This window comes from Schistocerca serialis, chromosome 5, assembly GCF_023864345.2.
Source record: "Schistocerca serialis cubense isolate TAMUIC-IGC-003099 chromosome 5, iqSchSeri2.2, whole genome shotgun sequence".
In the NCBI taxonomy this organism is placed as follows: Eukaryota; Metazoa; Arthropoda; class Insecta; order Orthoptera; family Acrididae; genus Schistocerca; species Schistocerca serialis.
In genome coordinates this window covers 204,858,525-204,879,215 of record NC_064642.1, presented here as the reverse complement: position 1 = coordinate 204,879,215, position 20,691 = coordinate 204,858,525, and the positions used below count along the sequence as shown (strand labels likewise).

The 20,691-nt window shown below is 37.6% G+C and overlaps 1 protein-coding gene across 1 annotated transcript in view; it reads right to left on the bottom strand.

Moving 5' to 3' along the window:
* LOC126481456 (uncharacterized) overlaps positions 1 to 20,691 on the bottom strand; it is a 156,640-nt gene that overhangs the window by 52,035 nt on the left and 83,914 nt on the right. The window contains exon 3 of the mRNA XM_050105227.1: positions 15,549 to 15,581. Within this exon, the coding sequence (XP_049961184.1) occupies positions 15,549 to 15,581 (33 nt within the window). The remainder of the gene's footprint in view (positions 1 to 15,548; positions 15,582 to 20,691) is intronic.

Here is a 20,691-nt window from a genome sequence, read left to right as displayed (position 1 = left end):
AATAGGTAGCTCTGAGGGATGAAGTAGTGAAGGCAGCAGAGGAACAAGTAGGTAAAAAGACAAGGGCTAGTAGAACTCCTTGGGTAACAGAAGAAATATTCAACTTAATTGACGAAAGGAAAAAATACAAAAATGCAGCAAGTAAAGCAGGCAAAAAGGAATACAGAAGTCTCAAAAATGAGATCGACAGGAAGTGCAGAATGGCTAAGAAGGGATGGCTAGAGGACAAATGTAAGGATGTAGAGGCTTATCTCACTAGGGGTAAGATAGATACTGCCTACAGGAAAATTAAAGATATCTTTGGAGAAAAGAGAACCACTTGTACGAATATCAAGAGCTCAGATGGAAACCCAGTTCTAAGCAAAGAAGGGAAAGCAGGAAGGTAGAAGGAGTATATAGAGGGTCTATACAAGGGCGATGTACTTGAGGACAATATTATGGAAATGGAAGAGGATGTAGAAGAAGATGAAATGGGAGATACAATACTGCATGAAGAGTTTGACAGAGCACTGAAAGACCTGAGTCGAAACAAGGCCCCGGGAGTAGACAACATTCCATTGGAACTACTGACAGCCTTGGGAGAGACAGTCCTGACAAAACTCTACCATCTGGTGAGAAAGATGTATGAGACAGGCGAAATTCCCTCAGACTTCAAGAAGAATACAATAATTCCAATTCCAAAGAAAGCAGGTGTTGACAGATGTGAAAATTACCGAACTATCAGTTTAATAAGTCACAGCTGCAAAATACTAATGCGAATTCTTTACAGACGAATGGAAAAACTGGTAGAAGCCGACCTCGGGGAAGATCAGTTTGGATTCCGTAGAAATATTGGAACACGTGAGGCAATACTGACCTTATGACGTATCTTAGAAGAAAGATTAAGGAAAGGCAAACCGACATTTCTAGCATTTGTAGACTTAGAGAAAGCTTTTGACAAGGTTGACTGGAATACTCTCTTTCAAATTCCAAAGGTGGCAGGAGTAAAATACAGGGAGCGAAAGGCTGTTTACAATTTGTACAGGAACCAGATGGCAGTAATAATAGTCGACGGGCATGAAAGGGAAGCAGTGGTTGGGAAGAGAGTGAGACAGGGTTGTAGCCTCTCCCCGATGTTATTCAATCTGTATATTGAGCAAGCAGTAAAGGAAATAAAAGAAAAATTCGGAGTAGGTATTAAAATCCATGTAGAAGAAATAAAAACTTTGAGGTTCGCTGATGACATTGTAATTCTATCAGAGACAACAAAGGACTTGGAAGAGCAGTTGAACGGAATGGACAGTGTCTTGAAAGGAGGATATAAGATGAACATCAACAAAAGCAAAACGAGGATACTGTGATGTAGTCGAATTAAGTCGAGTGATGCTGAGGGAATTAGATTAGGAAATGAGACACTTAAAGTAGTAAAGGAGTTTTGCTATTTGGGGAGCAAAATAACTGATGATGGTCGAAGTAGAGAAGATATAAAATGTAGACTGGCAATGGCAAGGAAAGCGTTTCTGAAGAAGATAAATTTGTTAACATCGAGTATAGATTTAAGTGTCAGGAAGTCATTTCTGAAAGTATTTGTATGGAGTGTAGCCATGTATGGAAGTGAAACATGGACAATAAATAGTTTGGACAAGAAGAGAATAGAAGCTTTCGAAATTTGGTGCTACAGAATAATGCTGAAGATTAGATGGGTAGATCACATAACTAATGAGGAGGTACTGAATAGAATTGGGGAGAAGAGGAGTTTGTGGCACAACTTGACAAAAAGAAGGGACCAGTTAGTAGGACATGTTCTGAGGCATCAAGGGATCACAAATTTAGCATTGGAGGGCAGCGTGGAGGGTAAAAATCGTAGAGGGAGACCAAGAGATGAATACACTACGCAGATTCAGAAGGATGTGGGTTGCAGTAAGTACTCGGAGATGAAGAAGCTTGCACAGGATAGGGTAGCATGGAGAGCTGCATCAAACCAGTCTCAGGGCTGAAGACCACAACAACAACAACAACAACAACAACAACAACATCATATACAGAGACCAACAGAGGAATACAGTTATCAGATTCATTAGGATATAAGTTGCAGTAGTTATTCAAAGATGAAGAAGCAAGCACAAGACAGTAGCGTGAGGCTGCATCAAACCAGTCTTTGGACTGAAGACAACCACAACCACCATCACCACCACCACCACCACCACCACCACCACCACCACCACCAACAACAACTTTAGATAAAAGTATTAATCAAAGAGAAAAACATGTTTCAAATGGAAATGTGCTTCAGGCAAAAGAAACAATGTATTCGTTCCCCTAACGAGATTTATTAAGAGCAAGTATTGATGGTGGAATACTAGGCTGTACAACAGTGAACATAAACTAGGAAGTCTTTGGAACTACTACTCCCACTGTCAATCCAGTAATAAGTTTTGCACATGGCACTGTTGAATAAGTCAGCAGACATAGTTAAAATACAATGAGGATTATTTATGTTTCTCATCTTTCTTTAAAAGAATGAATCACTGGATGACCAGTTAACTCTGGAAGGTATTGTGAAAACTTCTGAACTGCTAAGTAGCATTAAACACCAAGGTTTTTGTTGATTACCAGTGTTTTAATAAACTCTAAAGAATAAGGTGAGATGATAGTTTCCTCAGAGAAACCGAAACAATATGAATTCTTTTACTGATTTGTAAATGTATCTTATTTCAATTGAGGTACGAGACAAAAATTCTCCCTTAAAGAATCTAAACAACTTTATGCCCGAGAAATATGTAAACACACCATATTAAATATTGCTCAATAATTATCCATCTTTCAGGACCTTCAACACTGCAGTATATTATTGAATAATTCTGTTAACAAAAATTGTCCACATTCAGACCTCTGTCACTTTTACTCAGGTCTAGGAGGAATTACTTCTGCATACGTACTGCCGCATCATTTCACTTAAATGTTGATTGCAAATGCTACTTGTGCAGACTCCTACATTTTTGCTCTCAATGACTAATTTATCCCCGGATTTATAAAAGGAATGTGTCAAAAGCAATTTGAAAAAGGCACCTGAAAACATATTGTGGAAGGTTGGACAGCAAAAGAGTCTGTTATTATGAGCTTTTTTTTCCACTTTCAATAATGTAGTTGCTGTGTAACACAGACTAGAGTAGTCTACATTTAAAATATTGTGCTGAGTGGCAAGATAGGTAAGTAAGTGGGCAGGTAGGACTTTTTTGAGTGGTAGTGATTTGGGGGTGGGAGGTTCATGTTTTTTGCGTGTGCGGATGTGCATACTTTGTCCGAAAGCAGGTTTTATCCTTTTCTGTATCCCCACCTACTGACCAATGCCTCTTCCATTCGGTGAGCAGCCATCCATCTTCATAGAGACAGATGCTTCTTGGATTTTCCAGCTTTTTTTTAATACTGTTAACGTATGGCTCCATATGCAGTAATTATTATAAAGCAACTGCACAGTATACATATGTCAATGAGTTGAAGTATTATTAGGTTTTTTTAAGTAATAATGCTGCTTTTAAGAGTTTAGTGTCATAAACCTGTGAGACAACAAGATTAACTAGTGGTAAACAATGAGCTACAACATACCAACTATTTAAAAACCTTAATTACGTCACATTTCTGTCTGTAATAATATATTCAAAGTTTGCTACCTATACGAAGGGAGGTACTACAGTTACTAAAGTCCCACAACTACAGTTTACATACATTAACATGCATAGATGTTGAGCATACTGACTTACATTCTTTAGTTGTCAAACAGCTCCTAATGCCCAAAGATTCAAGACTGTCTTTCCACAATCCCGAAGTAGTCTGTTTCTGAATCTGGTGTGCAGCAGCACAAGACTTTCCTTGGCATTGCAAAGGAGCAGTAGTAAAAAAAAGTAAGAATCACAAGCTGTGCCACAAGATTCTGTTGCAGAATATTTGCAAACGAAGTTTCCTCCCCAGAAACATTGGACAAACGAACAGATATTCTTCCTAACATAATTACAATGGCAGTTAATAAATCACAATATCTTGAATTGAGCCAGTGAAACATTCACATTGTTCCAGAAGAAATCCTTTCTTTACATGGTTCAAAAATATTTATTCTTTAACTGTATAATTTTCTCTCAGATAAGTATTCATATGTATGTGTACATATTTTTTTCCTTCCTCCTGGGTAGAACAGCTTTCATTCATTCTAAATAGTCATTAGTGTATTGAGTTCTTTTATACCTGTGTGGCCAGCCAAGAATGTAGCCCAGACTCTAGTAGTTATCAAGTGCAGATCTAAAACAAAAGTGAGTATTTCACCTTTGATCATTGTTTATGCAGCATTTTTGCTAAACAAGCGCTAATCTCACTGATTTGTCTCACCAGAAGTATATAAATGACTCCCTTATCTTTTTAGCATAGTTATTTTACAAGATCCTCAAAGATTTTAAAGTGTTGTCATTATTCAAATCTCCCTTGTTCTATGATGAAATCTAGAAGTAAAGATTTGATTAGTGTCATCTTCCTCCATAATGTGGCACACTCCCAATACATTAAGGTTGTTTAACAGCTTTATCTAGTCTACATTTGATTACCTTGTTCATACACAGTTGTTTTCTAATTTCATGTACCAGGTTTCTAAAGGGTATCTCTGTCTTTTCCTATCTCTTGGAAACTTGCAAAGAACTTCCCTTGTTCATCTGTCACCCATTCCCCTAGCTACATTGCCTGGACATCTCCATTACATTTTCATTATAACCTTTTCCTGGAAGCTGTTCCATGATCCATTTCTTTGTTTTCCCATCTCTCCCACAGCTTCCCAGAATTTGAAGTAGATATTGTAATGAACCTTGTGTTTTGGACACATCAGCAGTATACTTTTGAAAATTATTTCATTTACCAAAAGCGCCCTGCCGTTCTTATTCTACAGTTTGTTCCTTTTACTGTTCATCCTATTACAACAGTAAACATGACTAATGAGATCACCACACTTCATTTCATATTTTAGCACTAGTACGACACTTCCTAAACATATAGGATTGTGTGATGTATCAGTGGACAATTCATGAATGCCATAACATAGTTGCAGACAACAAGCTACCAGTACACAAGAAGGTACAGAGGGTTCTGTATAATCTTAAAATGTAAAATTAAGGTAATGACAATAATAAACAAAAAACAATTTATGCTAAATTCTCGCAAATTAATCATTAATTCATTTCAAATTTTATAGATTTAAATACAGAAAACCCAATGAAGGTGGCTCGAAAGTGCTGCAATGTGTTTGGGTCTAAATGAAAAAACAGTCTGCAAATAGGCAGAACTTATATCCAGTAATTTTTGGCAGATGAATATTTTATAATATTTTATCAATGCAAATCGTTTTCAAATGCCGACTAAGATCTTTTGGCACTATTACTAATGTGCCAAGAACCAACGACATCATTTTCCCTGTTTCACACCAAAGTTGCTGCAGTTTGATTTTCAAGTCTTTGTGTCTGGAAAGTTTTAAAAGTTGTTTCTCACCGATTCTGCAATCATCTAGAAGGGCAATGTCAATGATCCACACTTTCTTTTACTCCATTGTTGTGATGTCTGGTGTTCATGTTCCAGCATTCGATTTGTCTGAGGCTCCATAGTAATTTGGTATATTTGTTTTTGACAACTTTTTCTGGCTTGTGATCCCACCAGTTTCCCACCACTAGCAGGTGATAATTTTTGTGTAAGTTCCCATAGATAATTCATGCCACAACATTGTGGTCTCTGCTTGTGATCAGTCTGAGTGATCCTCTTGCAACAGCACAAGATATGGTAAACTGCTTCCTCTACAACACATCACCATGGACCACTCTCTGCAATGAAGCATTGCTATGGAGAACTCTCTGCCACAAAACGTCATTCTTTTGCTGATTTCTTGATTATGACTTTGATAATGTTAGTTCTGATGGCTTGTTCCTGAGCAGCAAAAAAAAAAAAAAAAAAAAAAAAAAAAAAAATCCAGAATCTGTTGATCAGCCAAGACCAGATCTTTTCTTTATCCATTTTTTGTCTTTGATCTTCTCCAAAAACTGCCCATGCTAAGCTTTACTGCACAGACTGTTAAGCACTAGAGCACAGCTTTCCAGTAATGATTCTTTATTTGCTTTACTTTGAGAAGCCTTTTGTCACTGACTTCAATCACAGCTGATTCTTGCTATCTTTCACACAGTCTGCCACACATGGTTCTCTTCTTCCCATCTGCTTCACCTGCACAGTTCTTCAGCATCTGCTTTTCTGGGCAACTATAGGCTGCTGAGGTCACTGCAAGGATCAAGTGAATGGTGAATTTTCATGAGTATTCTTGTTTTCCTGTCCATAATATCTAACTCTACTTGTGTCCAAGTAACAGCACCTGCAGTATATCTGACATATGAGCCAGGTACTGAATTGGTTACCTTGATGATATTGCTGCTATTCAGCTTGCTTTTCAAACTTTTTCCAACCTCTTGAGTTTACTCTTTCCAGACCATACTTTCTAGATGCCTATGCTTGACCTTACACAACTCCTGAATGTATAGGCATTTGCAGTCTTCTGGCTGGTGTCACTTGATGGCTTGTCCATTTGGCATTTTGATGCCTTCACTTTAAGAGATTTTGATCTTTTCTTTTACCCAAGCCAAATTCAATGCTGATGTTATGGCAGAAGATTCAGACTGTATTCATCAGAGACTAGATTTTAATTTCAGATTTTCTGTAGAGCTTCAGTTCACCTATGTACAGCAGGAAGGATATATTCTGACAATTTTTCACTGTTTGGTAGTCCAGATTTGTTTTCTGTTAGATGATTGACATTGGGATCAAGGCAATGATGAACAGCAGTGGGGACAGTGAGGCCCCCATGGAAACACCCCTCTTGATGTTGAATAATGCATAACTTCTGATGACTTAGCTGAACCGATGGTTTCCAGGTGCTTTATGATCCAACTGCATGATTTCTGGCTCAAGTACCCATCCAGTCTACAAGTGAAAATGGGCTAACCCTTTAACTTAATGCTGAAGAAAGGAAATATCCGTGAATGGCTAACAACTGGAAAATGTATTAAATACAGAAGGATACAGCTGCAATTCCAGAAATTACAGGCCAAAAACATGCCCATTCATCACGTTGAAGTTGCTGACAGTAATCATAGCTGACAGAATTCAGGATTTTCTGGAAGAAAACAACATACCAGTTGGAAAAGACCAGTTCCTGATTGAAAAAAATATTCTGGATAACTGGAAATCCAGAAAATAAATTTACAAATGACCTAGATTGACTGCAAGAGAACTTTTGGTTCACTGCTGTACAGGGGATGTCCAGTTTTGACTTTCTTCACTTTTTTGCTTGATCATTTGAGGTGTTATCTCCAGCTGTTACAGTCTGTTCTTAAGAAAATTTATTCCTGAAGTCCCTAATCCATTCAGCAGTTTCATTGTAGTCTCCCTCAGTTTTCTATACATCTTTACAGAACTGGGTTGTTGCCCTTTTTCCAGTTTTTCAATTTTTGTTTCTGGTAGCTGATTCTTACTCTGGTAGAGTGTCCTCTGATCAGATCTGAAAGTTTGATTTTGCCTGTACTGGATGATCATGGCCTCTTATCTTTTGATTTTCCTATTCATTGCAATTATTTGTTGCTTAACAATTCCCTAAGCTGCTTTAATTTTCTTGTACTCACCCAAAACTTTATTGGGCATGCCTTCTTCTTCTTCTTCTTCTTCTTCTGGTTACTCAGTTTATGCTCTCATGTCCTAGTTGCTTGGCTCAGATCTCCAGTCTTTGCTTTTCAGTTACAGCCAAACATTCCACTTTTTATTTCTCAGTTGATTTTCTGGCAGTCTTTGATGCAGATGCAAAGTTCTGTTAATAATATTGCTGTACTGTAAGTTAGCTGGTTCATTTATTTGATTTTTATTATTTGGACAGTTGCAAGGACAGACTACCTCAGTGTAGCCAGTTGTTTTTTGAAGAAAGTTATTGATGTTGGGTGCTGTCTCCTCTCTACATAAGATGACACAGGGCCACAATTTTCTTTCAGATTTTGTAATCTTTGAGTCAGTGTGTCATCAATTACTTATTGTTCCTCTTCTTAATCCACATTATTTGTAAGTTTTCTTATGATTCAAGTTGTTCAGTGACTCCAGGTGTTTGATGCCAAAGCAGGTTGTTTTACTTCTGTTTCACAACTTTTCTAAATTTCTTAGAGCTCCATTTCACTTAACATGTTGTTCTTACAATAAATCTCCTCTGATCAGCTGGTCTTAGTTTTGTTATCTTTGTGTATAAGATATTCTTGCTAGTACATGCACTTTTGTTACCCACACTTCTGAGGTTCCGATGAGTAGAAGCACTTCATGACTTTGCAATTCTCTGACAGTGTATTTCTGCCTCTTCTGAGTTTCACATTATTATTATTATTATTATTCTAATATTATTTTGTTTGGCCATTGAAAGAGCCCATAGAACCACTGGCTAACTTCAGTATTATTCTCGTTCCTATCTTCATAAAACTCCATCCTGCCATAATGGATCTTCATTACTAGTTTATTTTTGGACTGGATTTATTTCTGTTAGTTGTTTGGGGATGAGCTTACAACAGCAGATCTGTCTTCTGTAGTTGTCCTTGTCATTGGCAGAGAGTCAAAAGTGACTTCCTCCAGATCCTTCTAGGCGCTGTCCAACCAATGTAATTTGGTCTTTCTGTTCCCATTTATAGTGTGAAAGATTTTTGTCATTACTCCTCAGTCAACCATTTGTGTTATTTGTCCATAAAACTGCAGAAGTCTTTTCTGTACAATAAAAATCATTCTGTAAGGGAATAGAAATCTTCTGAACTTTTGTGCATCCAGATACAACCATGGACCAGAATATTTTTCACAATACCTATCAATCCATTTCTCAATGAGACTGACATTCTTGGTTGGCGACGCATCAAACATGTCGAGAATTTCTGGGAGAATGTCTGTCTAACAGCATATTAGTTACATATTATTTAATCTTATTGCAAATGATTTTCAGGTCTAGCTTCAAATTTAATAGCTCAAATTCTTCTACTAAATGTTGAGGTTTACCTGCACTAGAGGCAAACAGCATTAGGTCTCCAGAAAAGGTGCTTCTAACTAAAAATTATCTCTTGTGTTTTACTGAGGAGTAATTTTAACATTATTTTCATTATTTTATTATCTTCTCAATCAAATGAAATATTCTTACGAAAAAGTTGCATTGCTTACCACTGCACTGTGACAAGTTCTTAGTTCTAAATTTCTTGCACTTTGGTTGGTGCACATCAATTCATAAGAAACTAATATTTTTTTGCATTTCAAGAATAAGGAGAAAATGCCATATTTTAGTTAGCACTACAAAAATTCTGATTGCTTTCACTGTTCTGAATTCCACATCTGCACAAGTGACAAAATCTAATTAAATTGTCTGAAGTGTGTTTTCAAATACATTAATTCAAAAAATATGGCTGCAGGGTAATAATGAGTTATGGTTAACTTCTCAGTTCTTGAAAGTAAAAATTCAGTGTCATGGTTCTTATATTCAACTACGGTAGACTTCATGGATTTAGGTAATGGGATAAACAAACAATTTCATGTCTTCAGTCATGGCAAAGTTGTCTCCAATGCTTGATAGGAACTGGTTTTTTTTTTTTTTTTTTTTTTTCCTAGACAACAGTACCCATCTGACAGCGTGCTGAAATAAAATGTTTCATTTTAGAAGTATAAAAGTGATAAGAACTAATCAAAAATGAAATAAGTGTGGAATAAGTACTACCATCAAATAGCGTAAGCAATAACTGAAATTGTAAAGGGCTCATTTCTGACAAGATAGCTAAAATGCCAGAGGGATAATGTGCAACAATGTCACATGCCCCTTTCTTGAGCCATTACAGAGATATTTGGAATTCAGACGAGGATACTAGTGCAAATATTACTGATGAGGAGTTCTAAACCACTTCTATTCTTGCCAGCCAAATACTAGCAATGAAATCATCTTTCAACACCAGAATTTGAATGTGCTATTTATGAGTCTAGTGCCACAGCACTAGAATGTGTAACCTCAGTGACAGAGGGAGGTATAGAACTGGATAGTACTGAAATGGTTATTTTGAGTGTTCAACATTTTAAAGTCAATTACTGATGACCCTTAACGTGAGAGAGAATGGCATGAGAGATTTTCAGTCATAACCAATTATTTGCACATATGACAAGTCTGCTATTATTATAGCACATAATGTCCAGCCAAAAATTAATTTATTAGAGACAGAAGAATGATCAAGCAAGGCTGCAGCTCTGTGACTGTTGAAAGAACTAAAAGGTTAATCTCAAAAGTTTCAAAAATGAAAGAAAATATAGGAGCTGGACCATAATTTTGTTGTATTTCTTCAGAAAATTTATCCTGAGCATGCTTTCACTGCACCATCCAAGTCAAGTGTCAGTGAGAGCTGTTCTCTTCAGTAAGACACTGAGACCGGTTTCAATCGTTTACATGTAAATCACTAGCTGAAATACCTATCAACTCTTCCTTTGTACATACATGTTACACCATTAATTATTTTTACTCATCTATTTGAACTACTCTGAAGACTGGAATCATTACAATTAAAGTTAAGTTCATTTTGACAATATTTATCAAACACTACTGAAGTGCAAGTGGAACTAACTAATTACGCTGCTCCGAATACAGTTTTAGATGAGAACTTGTCTGTGTATTTCTTTAATCAATACAAATAAGAATGAATGTGAAATAGTGTTCATATTTAAATGAAGGACAGACAAATAAAGCAAGTTTCACACAACTTTGCACTTTCATCAAGTGCCAACCAATTTTGATTTCTTAAAAACATAAGATTTGTTTTTTGTGAGGCACTTCACATTGACAAATGACTGCTTGGGTTCTTCACACAACAAGATTCCTTCAAATGACTGATGTGAAGAAAGATTCTGATGACAACACTAAGTACAAGGTGTACAACTTTGCTTCCACCATTTGCCGATACGTGGTGACAATGGTACGTAGTGGTCAAAAGAAACGGATCGTAGACGTCAGCCAGTTAGCTTGGACCTCTGTCAACATAACCTCATTCAAACATTAGTCAATTTATGTCTGCATCATAAAGTTGTTCTTGATTGAAAATGTCAGTTTACGAGTCTAATTCTCGTCATTTGCGGCAGGTGTTACTGTTTTGTTTCAATATGAAGAAAGCAGCGGCTGAGTCTCACTGAATGACCTCGAGTACGTATGGTAAGGACGCCATTAGTGAAAGAACGTGTCATGAGTGGTTTCAATGCTTCAAGAACAGTGATTTTAATGTCATAGACTGGCATAGTAGTGGAAGAGAGAACATTTTCGAAGATTCCAGGTGTGCGGACATTTCTGAGTGAAGACTCGCATTAAACTCTAGAAGAATTGGCACAATTAGTGGGAGTGACACAGCAAGCCATTTCAAAATGTGTCAAGTCCCAAATGGAATCGATTCATGGATCGCTTCAAAAGACGAACAATTTTTTCAACGCGGGATGCGTGCACTGCCCAAAAGATGGGAGAAAGGAGTGGCCAGCGATGGAAAATACTTTGAATGATACATATGTAACCAATTTGTTTCATTAAAGCCTCAAATGTTGGAAAAAAAAATGTCAGAAGCAAAGTTGTACACCTTGTAGAAAAGAATAGTCCATGAGAAACTAAGTAAGCAGCAAAGACCTACAATCTAAAAATAAGGGCTAAAAATGAAGCTCAGTAATCAGAAAATGTACATATAAAAAAGATGTGCTATACCAACACAGGTATCTAAGACAGGAATTAAAAGACAACACAAGAAAGAAGTCTTTATGGAATCAGTTATTTTAACAAAGCTAAGAAGAACATAACTACATATCCACACTGCCATTTTCACATACTACAAAAATATTTACAGTTGAAACTGATTTATACATTTATCAGGGGAAGAGGAAAGAGTACTTGTAACTCAGAGTTACTATGAACTCAGATATAGATACAGTAATACAAATCAGAGTTTTCACTGAAAACATACAATGGGCCTAAATACGTAAATTTTACAAACAACAAGGCTAGAATACAGTATTAAAAGAAAAAGTATTATTTGGTCCTGCTTTAGGTACTGTATTGTAATTTGGGACTTTGTACTGTACAAATGAAGATATAGTGTTAAAGAGAAAATACATTATTTTGAACTTGATCCTGCTTCAAAGAAACTGGATAACTTGGCTTGTTTCACTTTTCATGCATTACGCGTATACACCTCATTTTGCAAACTTTCATTAATATGAATTCAGAATGTTTTCACTACATCTTCTCGCACTGCTGTAATGCCTGCTCACACCAACAGCACATAACACTTCACTCAGTTTAAGTGTTTCAAAGTTCAAGTCATCATCTTTCGTCTCCATCCCTAACTTGAAGCTGGTCCACTTTCTTAATCATCACTGCAATGTTGCCACACATCAGCAATAATCTCCTCATATAGTAGTTCTGTGCACATTGGGAGATTACCATTAAAATGTACAAAACTGTCGAAACCTGCATCCATCAGTAGAGCTAGGTCATTATCAGACACAACATCATCATCATCATCAGCAGCAGCAGCAGCAGCAGCAGCAGCAGCAGCAATCTCTTCCAGTTAAGCACCAGCATTACAGAAGCAGTTGACCGAGAAGGATGACACCAGCTGCCAGGCAACCAAAATTCCATGGCTTGTAATAAGTTAATGGAGAGATTTAATTTCCTCCTCAGTCAGTGCTATCAAATGATGAACCATTTTTTTCCCTTCTATAACACACTTTGAAATTTGCAATAATGCCCAAATGAAGCAGCTGTACACTGGTGTAGTTTGGAGGCAAAAATTCTACTAAACATTTTCCAAAACTACTTTGGGTGGATGTGCTGCACATCGATCCATAAGACAGGGGGTCATCTTTCTTTTCTTTTCATTCTAATAACCAGTTCTTTTAACCACTATTCCATTAAAATCATAATCATCCAAGAATTTTTATTGGGTTTGTATTCCATAGGTTTCATCTTTACACCTCTGAAACACCTTAGATTTTCCTACCAGAAGTATGGGAAGTTTGTCAGATCAATCTGCATTCAAGGCAGGAAGAACTGTCATGTGAATTTTATTTCTCTTCCCTCCATGACGTCGATTAATCTTTTCAGCCAACTTTTCACTAGGAAGCAAACTGCAGATCAGACCAGTCCCATCACATTTGTAGATGATTTGATGTTTATAATCCTCCTTAAGATACCCAGCACAATCTTATCAATCCAGTGTTGCTCCATGAAGCTTTCAATTTGCTGGAAATTTTTCTCCCTGTGATTCCATGATGGTCTTTAAATCCATGTGACAATCCTGATAAAATCCTGAAATGTTGTGATGTTCATACTTCTAGCTGAAACTATTGCCTTTGCTTTCAGCAAGTCGCTAATGATAGAACTGCAGTCTGTTTTCGCTGGAACCATGTAAAAATTGGCTTTTCCAAATCTACCTCCTTACTGACAGTTGTATTTTGTTGATTTTGCATCCAATTTTAAAAACTCATTCAAAATACTATTTCTTAAGCTGACAACTGTACACAGCATGGTACAGGCAGTTCCTAAATCTGAAGCAATTTCCATCTTGTTTTGTGTGGATTAGCATCCACCGCTTATATGAATTTTACTTTCTGATCTAGTGTGTAACTTTTCCTTTTCTGTTCGCCATGGCTGATCAAAACAACTTGATGAGAGAACATCTGTTCAACAATAAAGGCAGCATGCAACTTTTAGCTTCTCAAATGTTACCACAAAAGAAATTCTTGTAATGAAAACAACAGAGCCAAGAGTGTCTTGTTTCCATGCCACCCACTCTAGTTAACCACGATTTTGTTCCTTTTCTCTGCGGCACCACCCACTTTCTGTACTTACATACATCAATAAAGTTACAGAAAATATCACAGGGCTCCTTTTCAAACAACAATGCTCATTACAATTAAATAAAACTCAATTCATTCCACAAGAATTTGTTACTTTTAACAGTGAATTATGTAAAAATGCATTACGTATACATAAGGTTTAACTAACAATATTATGAAAAGGAACGTTGCCACTCAGCATATAGCAGACATGCTGAGTCACAGACAGGCACAGCATAGAGACTGTCACAAAGATTTCAGTCAGTAAGGAAATCATCAAAAATAGATGACAGACACATGCAACTGAAGCCACACTATGAGCAGCAGCACCAGTGCATGATGGGAGTGGAGACTGGGTGGGAGTAAAGAGGTGGCTGTGGCGGGGAGGGCAGTAGGGTAGCGACAGTGGACAGTGAAGTGCTGCTGGGGGACACTCAGAGAGGAGGTGCAGAGAGGGCAGGGCAGCTACGGACGGTTTGGTAGGTTAGACAGATGTGAAACCAGTCATGTGATCTACAAGCTAAGCTGCAACCACTGTGCTCTGCATTCTATGTGGGCACGACAACCAACAAGCTGTCTGTCCACATGAATGGACACCGACAAACTGTGGCCAAGAAACAAGTAGACCACCTTCTTGCTGAGGATGCTGCCGAATGTGACATCCCTCATTTCAATGACTGCTTCACAGCCTGTGCCATATGGATCCTTCTCACCAACACCAGCTTTTCTGAATTGCACAGGTGGGAACTTTTCCTGCAATATATCCTACATTCCCCTAACACTCATGGCCTCAATCTTCATTAGTCATTGTCCTCACCCATCCCGCCCCTTCCCTGTTCCCATTCCAGTCACTACACAGCCCTCATTCCACTATCCCACCTAGTCTTTTTACTTCTCTCTTTTCTGCTACCTCCACCCCACCCCTCCCCACATCTCCCCTGCACTCCGTCTAACCTCTGACTGCACACAGCTGCCCTACACTCTCTCCACCGTGTCCGTGTGTGACCCCCAGCAGCACTTCACTGTCCCCCTCCCTGCCTCAGTCCATCCTTACCCCCACCCACTCACCAGTCCCATCATACACTGGTGCTGCTGCTTGTAGTGTGGCTTCAGTTGCCTTAGACTGCAGTCGTGTGTGTGTGTGTGTGTGTGTGTGTTTACAAAGGCCTTACTGGCAGAAAGCTTCATTTGTGACAGTCTTTTGGTTGTGCCTATCTGCAACTCAGCATCTCCACTATATAGTGAGTAGCAACATTCCTTTTCATAATATTGTTACATTCCATCCTGGATTTTCCATTGTTTAAGGTTTAATTAATGCATTTTGAATTATATTTTGCTGGGACTGACAAAACTTTACATGTAAATAAGAATTATGCAGAACAAAGTTACGTATAAATCAGGTTCAACTGTAATACTTTTAACAAGTATACTGAACTATAATATTTGCTCTGCAATGTGGAAGGGCTTTGTCCTTTAAGTATATAGCAAAATTTAGCATCACTGGAAATTTTCCACTTTTGTGCAGTTATCCAGTCTTTTCTGTAATTAGTATTAGGTGAGAGACATATGTAAATGTACATAAAATGTAGTGAGCGTGCATGCGATTTTCTGTTGTATTAAAAGTACCGAGAACAATGACTTACACCATGTGGACTTGAAAGGGCTTCTGCTGCCATCTGCAAAATTAATAAAAGAATAACCATTAGAAAATTAGAAAAAGCAACAAGAATGAGTAACTATGTTTTCAGTTAGATAGTCAAATGAATAAAATTTGCTTGTTTTGAGCTCCACTATAGTGAAGTTTATACACACACACACACACACACACACACACACACACACACACACACACACACACACACACACAATGTGCATACATATTTATTTTATTTGTTGTTATTCCCATATAAATATCTACACAGCCTACCATCTATCAGTGCTACTGATGAAAATTTCATCTACTCACATTACTGGCAGGTAGCCTTAGCCTTTACATGTACAGTTTGTCTTGTCACACAAATTTCTTTGTTAATTATGTTATTAATGCCACTTTTCATTAAGTTATTCTCTTTTCCTGCAGCAGTGCTTCCTGAACATTCATTCACTCCATGTTCTATTCAAAGTTATCAAAGTATGAAACACTACAAACCGTACACTAATGTCTGATACTGTTTAGGAAAACAGTTGGCATCTGAAACAGCTTCCAGTCATTTAGGAATGGATAAATACAGGTCCTGCATGGGTTTGAAGAGAATCTCATACCATTCTTCCCGCACAATAGTGGCAAGTCCAGGTAACAACGATGAGGATGTATAGCAATTGACGCAACATTCTCTCCAAAGTAGACCACAAAGTCACACTAAATACTGAGATCTAGTGGCTGTGGTGGCCTGATGACATGCAACAACTCTTTTGTGCTCACAAAGCCAGTCCCGGATGGTGCAAGCTGTGTAAACAGGGGCCCTATCACCTAGGAAGACAGCATTATCACTGGGGAACAAACAATGTATCATGGAATGGACCTGATCATCCCAAATGGTCACAATCCTTGATAGTAATGCTACCTTGCAGAGTAACCATGGCTGCAACAGAAAACCACAATATAGCTGCCCAAATCATCACCGAACTCTGCCATCTTTCATTCTTGGGACGTGAAATTGGCCTGTAGTTTGAAACAGTCTGAAACAAGGTTCATCTGACCACATGGGCATTCTTCCTCTTTACCTCAATGCAGCATTTTATATCAGTGAAAAAATTTCATAATAAATTGCCCAAGGAAATGAAGATATATTCTTCACATGTAATGTATACTACAAATTAAAGATTACTTGAAGACCTTGTGGTTAATAATGACAGCGAGAACTATCCCACATTCTGTCACATTACAATAAGTGATTACAATTTACAAGAAAATGATGTGCCATGATCTATTGTGCATGGTAACATCCTGTCATTCTCCTGAGTTCAACATCCCCCTTATCATGGATGGATGCTTACTCAGTTTTTCAAGCAGTCTGAGGGGAGAACATTAAGGAAGTTAAAGAGGCATAGTTACATGTTTATGGGTCTAGAATCAGTTTTCCTAACACACTGGAGGGGGTGCAAGGGGCTTGTTCAGGTCCAGGAGTCAACAGCAGGTATCCATAGTGTGTGTATGCGCTCTCACTGATGTAGTTCAAAAAAATGCTTTATATTACAAGTTATCTTTTGAAAATTGCATAAATCAAAAAATATTGTACAATACAGATGAACAGAATGAGACATTCCATTTATTAAGGCACTGATCTCATATTCAGAAGCACAGAATTTGCTCTGTTCATCCAGCCTAATTTAGGTTTCCTACTATTTCCCTACACCATTTCGAGTAAATGCCTGGATGGTTACTTCAGCAGATGACATTTCCTACTCTCATACAAACACACTTGTGTATTGCTTGCGTATGTAATTTTTAAGTATTTATTTTTGTTATAGTATGATAACAAATCCTATATCATCGTGAAAAGTTCCCTGGATGAATGAATCAAATCAGCCGCTCTAATTTCCATTTTTCTTATATATTAAAATTGTTTTTGTTTGTTTGAATTTCTATGGCTCCTTTGTACATACTAACACAGCAGTAATTGGATTTCAATAAAACCTTACCATAGGATAAATAAATTTGGTGGTTCCCTGGCCCCAGAGCATAATCTGCTACTGTTGACTTATATGGGTTTCTCAGACAATTACTTTTTAACCAGGTGTAAATGATTCTTTTTCTAGTTCCTACATACACTTGATCCCCATGTGCACAAGATTTTGTGTAATCCTGCTGTGGCAAGTGGCAGACACTCATACTTTTGTAGTTTTCAAATATGCATGCAACAATTTTTGGTTCAAACACTGTCAGTTTCATGTCATTTTAGTATCTGCTACCTGCAACTGTTTTGACAAATGGGAGGGTAAACTTTTACTTTCGTAGGCTATTTTTCACAAGAATCTATAGATCTTTTAGGGTGTTGTGCCCTATTTATCTGTCATCAGAACAGCAATTTTTTCAAAACACGTTCTTGAATGATTGAGCTCATCCTACAAGTACTGCAGTTCACCAATCTTTTAGCCCAGACAACTAATATTTTCATCAGTCCTCTTTTCTCTTTGGGATGGTAATTGGAATTTTTGTTAATATATGCAGGTAGTGAGTTTTTTGCAGACTGTGCCCTACAGCTCCATCAGGTTTTCTATGAACCTGGTCCAATCTAAAATGGAATCTGACCTTTCTCCTTTCTGAGTGTGAACTTTATTTTAGAGTTAATACCATTCAGAAAATTTAGAAACTATGAGAGTTTGTTTTCTCTATAAGGCTGTATAATGAAAGTATCATCAGCATACTGCAACCAACATGAGGGAATCTTCAACACTGAAAGGCTGTTTCTTCAAATTTTCCCATATTTCTTCACTGAAACCTTATGAGCAGGTTCCCCATAGCTACACCACGAGTTTGCTCATGTAATTGTAACTTACACTGAAAGTGATTTTGTATAAGATAATGTTTAAAGTGATCCCTCATATCATTTGCAAAAACAGTTTCCAAGTGAGACATCATGTCAGAACTTTTAATTTTTTAATAAAATGACCAGAATCTTTAATGAAGTGTTAGTTTTTACTGTAAATGACTGCAGGAGAGTGGCAACATGTTTGGCAATCCCTTAGGTCATAAGAAACTGAGCGCTTAACGGTATCTCACAACTTTTCTTCTTAAGGCAATAAACAAGCTAATAAAAGCCTCTTCGATTTCTCCAATCAACAAGAAGGGTCTCATCAAACCAGAATCATTGCCATCAAGAAAGAATGGTTTACCAAAAATTCGAAAACCTGCTATTCCTTTAAGCTCTGTTGTTAATGCTACTAGTTACCTGGCTACTGGTTACCTGTCTACAACTTACTTCAAACAGCAATACAAATTATATGAGCAAACTCAGTGCAGTTTAAGCAATTTTTTATATGGAAAAATTTGAAGAAACAGTCCTTCAGTTAGTGAAGTAGGAACCCTCATGTTTGTTTCAGTACACTGACAATACTTCTGTTATATGACCCCATAGAGAAATAGCACTCTCAGAATTTCCAAATTTTCTGAAGGATGCTATTTTTAATATAAAGTTAAAGGTGGAAAAGGAGAAAGAAGGTCAGGTTTCATTTTTGAATGCACAGGTACTTGGAAAACCTGATGGAACTATACAGAACAATGTCTGCAGAAAACCCACTTTCGCACGTGTATCTTCACAAAACTTGCCATCACCATCCAAAGCAGAGAAAGAGGTGTGATCAAAACATTAGTCATCTTGGCTAGAAGAATCTGTGAAGCACAGTATTTTTACATCGCACTCGATCACTTAAGAACAGCTTTCAGAAGAAATGACTGCACAAACAAAGATAAAACACTGCACTACACCAGAAAAGATCTGTAGCTTCTGGTGAAAAATAGCCCACTAAAGAAAAAGTTTTCCTCTCATTTATCAAAAATGTCACAGGCTTCAACAGTACAGCATGGAGCAGACACACAATTGACAGTGTTTAAACCACCAACGAAGGTGTGTACATATTTGAATACTGCAAAGTACCTACACCTGCCACTTGCCACAACAGGACTATATAAAATCCCTTGCACACTGGTCAAGTGAACATAGGAACTATAAAAAGCATTTACACTTGACTAAATAAACACAGGAGCAATTTGTGCCTGGAGGACATGGATAAAGAGCAAATTGTTGCCTTGAGAACTTTGATAAATCTGTAGTAGCAGATCGTCTACTGGGACCAGGGAACCAGAAAATTCATTTCTCCAATACTATGGTTTTATCACGATCTAGTTATTAGCATACTAGGGAATACAAAGTGGGCCATAAAAATTCCAAAGACAAAAACAATTTTAACAGAAGAGAAGAAGCACTTAGTGCTAATTAAAACACACAGAACCATTTCCTCTCCACTAAAAGCTTTGTGATACACATCACATTAGCACAACTCCGTGATCCTGGGCAGCAGTTTGGCAAGGTCAGAAATACACCATGGTGTGGATATGTACAAAAAGTTAGGCTTGCTGAGCTTGTTCCAGTTTGATACTGCTTTCTAAGTCTTTATAGCCCCTGATGTGTCTAGCACTGAGAGATGAAATGTGAGGCAAGGCAACATGCCTTTGACCACACCTACAAGCTCATAAAACAAAAATCACAAAGGACACTAATAACAGCTGTGACATCTACATTGTATGATATGTTTTAGGATTATATTGACTGACAACCCATGAGGCTACTGACAGTTCCATACTCAAATTCTGTTTGTAAGATAATTAAATCCTAGTGTTCTCCACACTTCCTAAAGCAATTAAGCATACCAAACAAAATATTTGTCACCACCTCTTAAAGAAGCACATTGGTCACTTGGAGTGCTGTACACAGTGTAGAATTGGTACCAGGCAGCCATGTGACACATCACTGCTGACATAAGCCATGGCAGTGAAGTGGTGTGTATGAGCCAGCTAGTTGAATGGAATTAGTGTGTAAAATGGTTCAACACAGAGACGTGACAGAATGGCAGGAAGAATCTATCAGGTTTGGATGTGCTCATGACAAAACCATCAACAAAGTTGCCAAAATTGTTGATGGAGCAACACTAACTGCCCAACATGTCTACAGGAATGGTGTACCACTCTCATCAATGTAACACTGCACAAGAACAGAGGTCGTAAAAAGATTCTAATCAACAGCTAACATTGATTGCAAACCCAGGCACAAACTGTTGGTTTTAGTT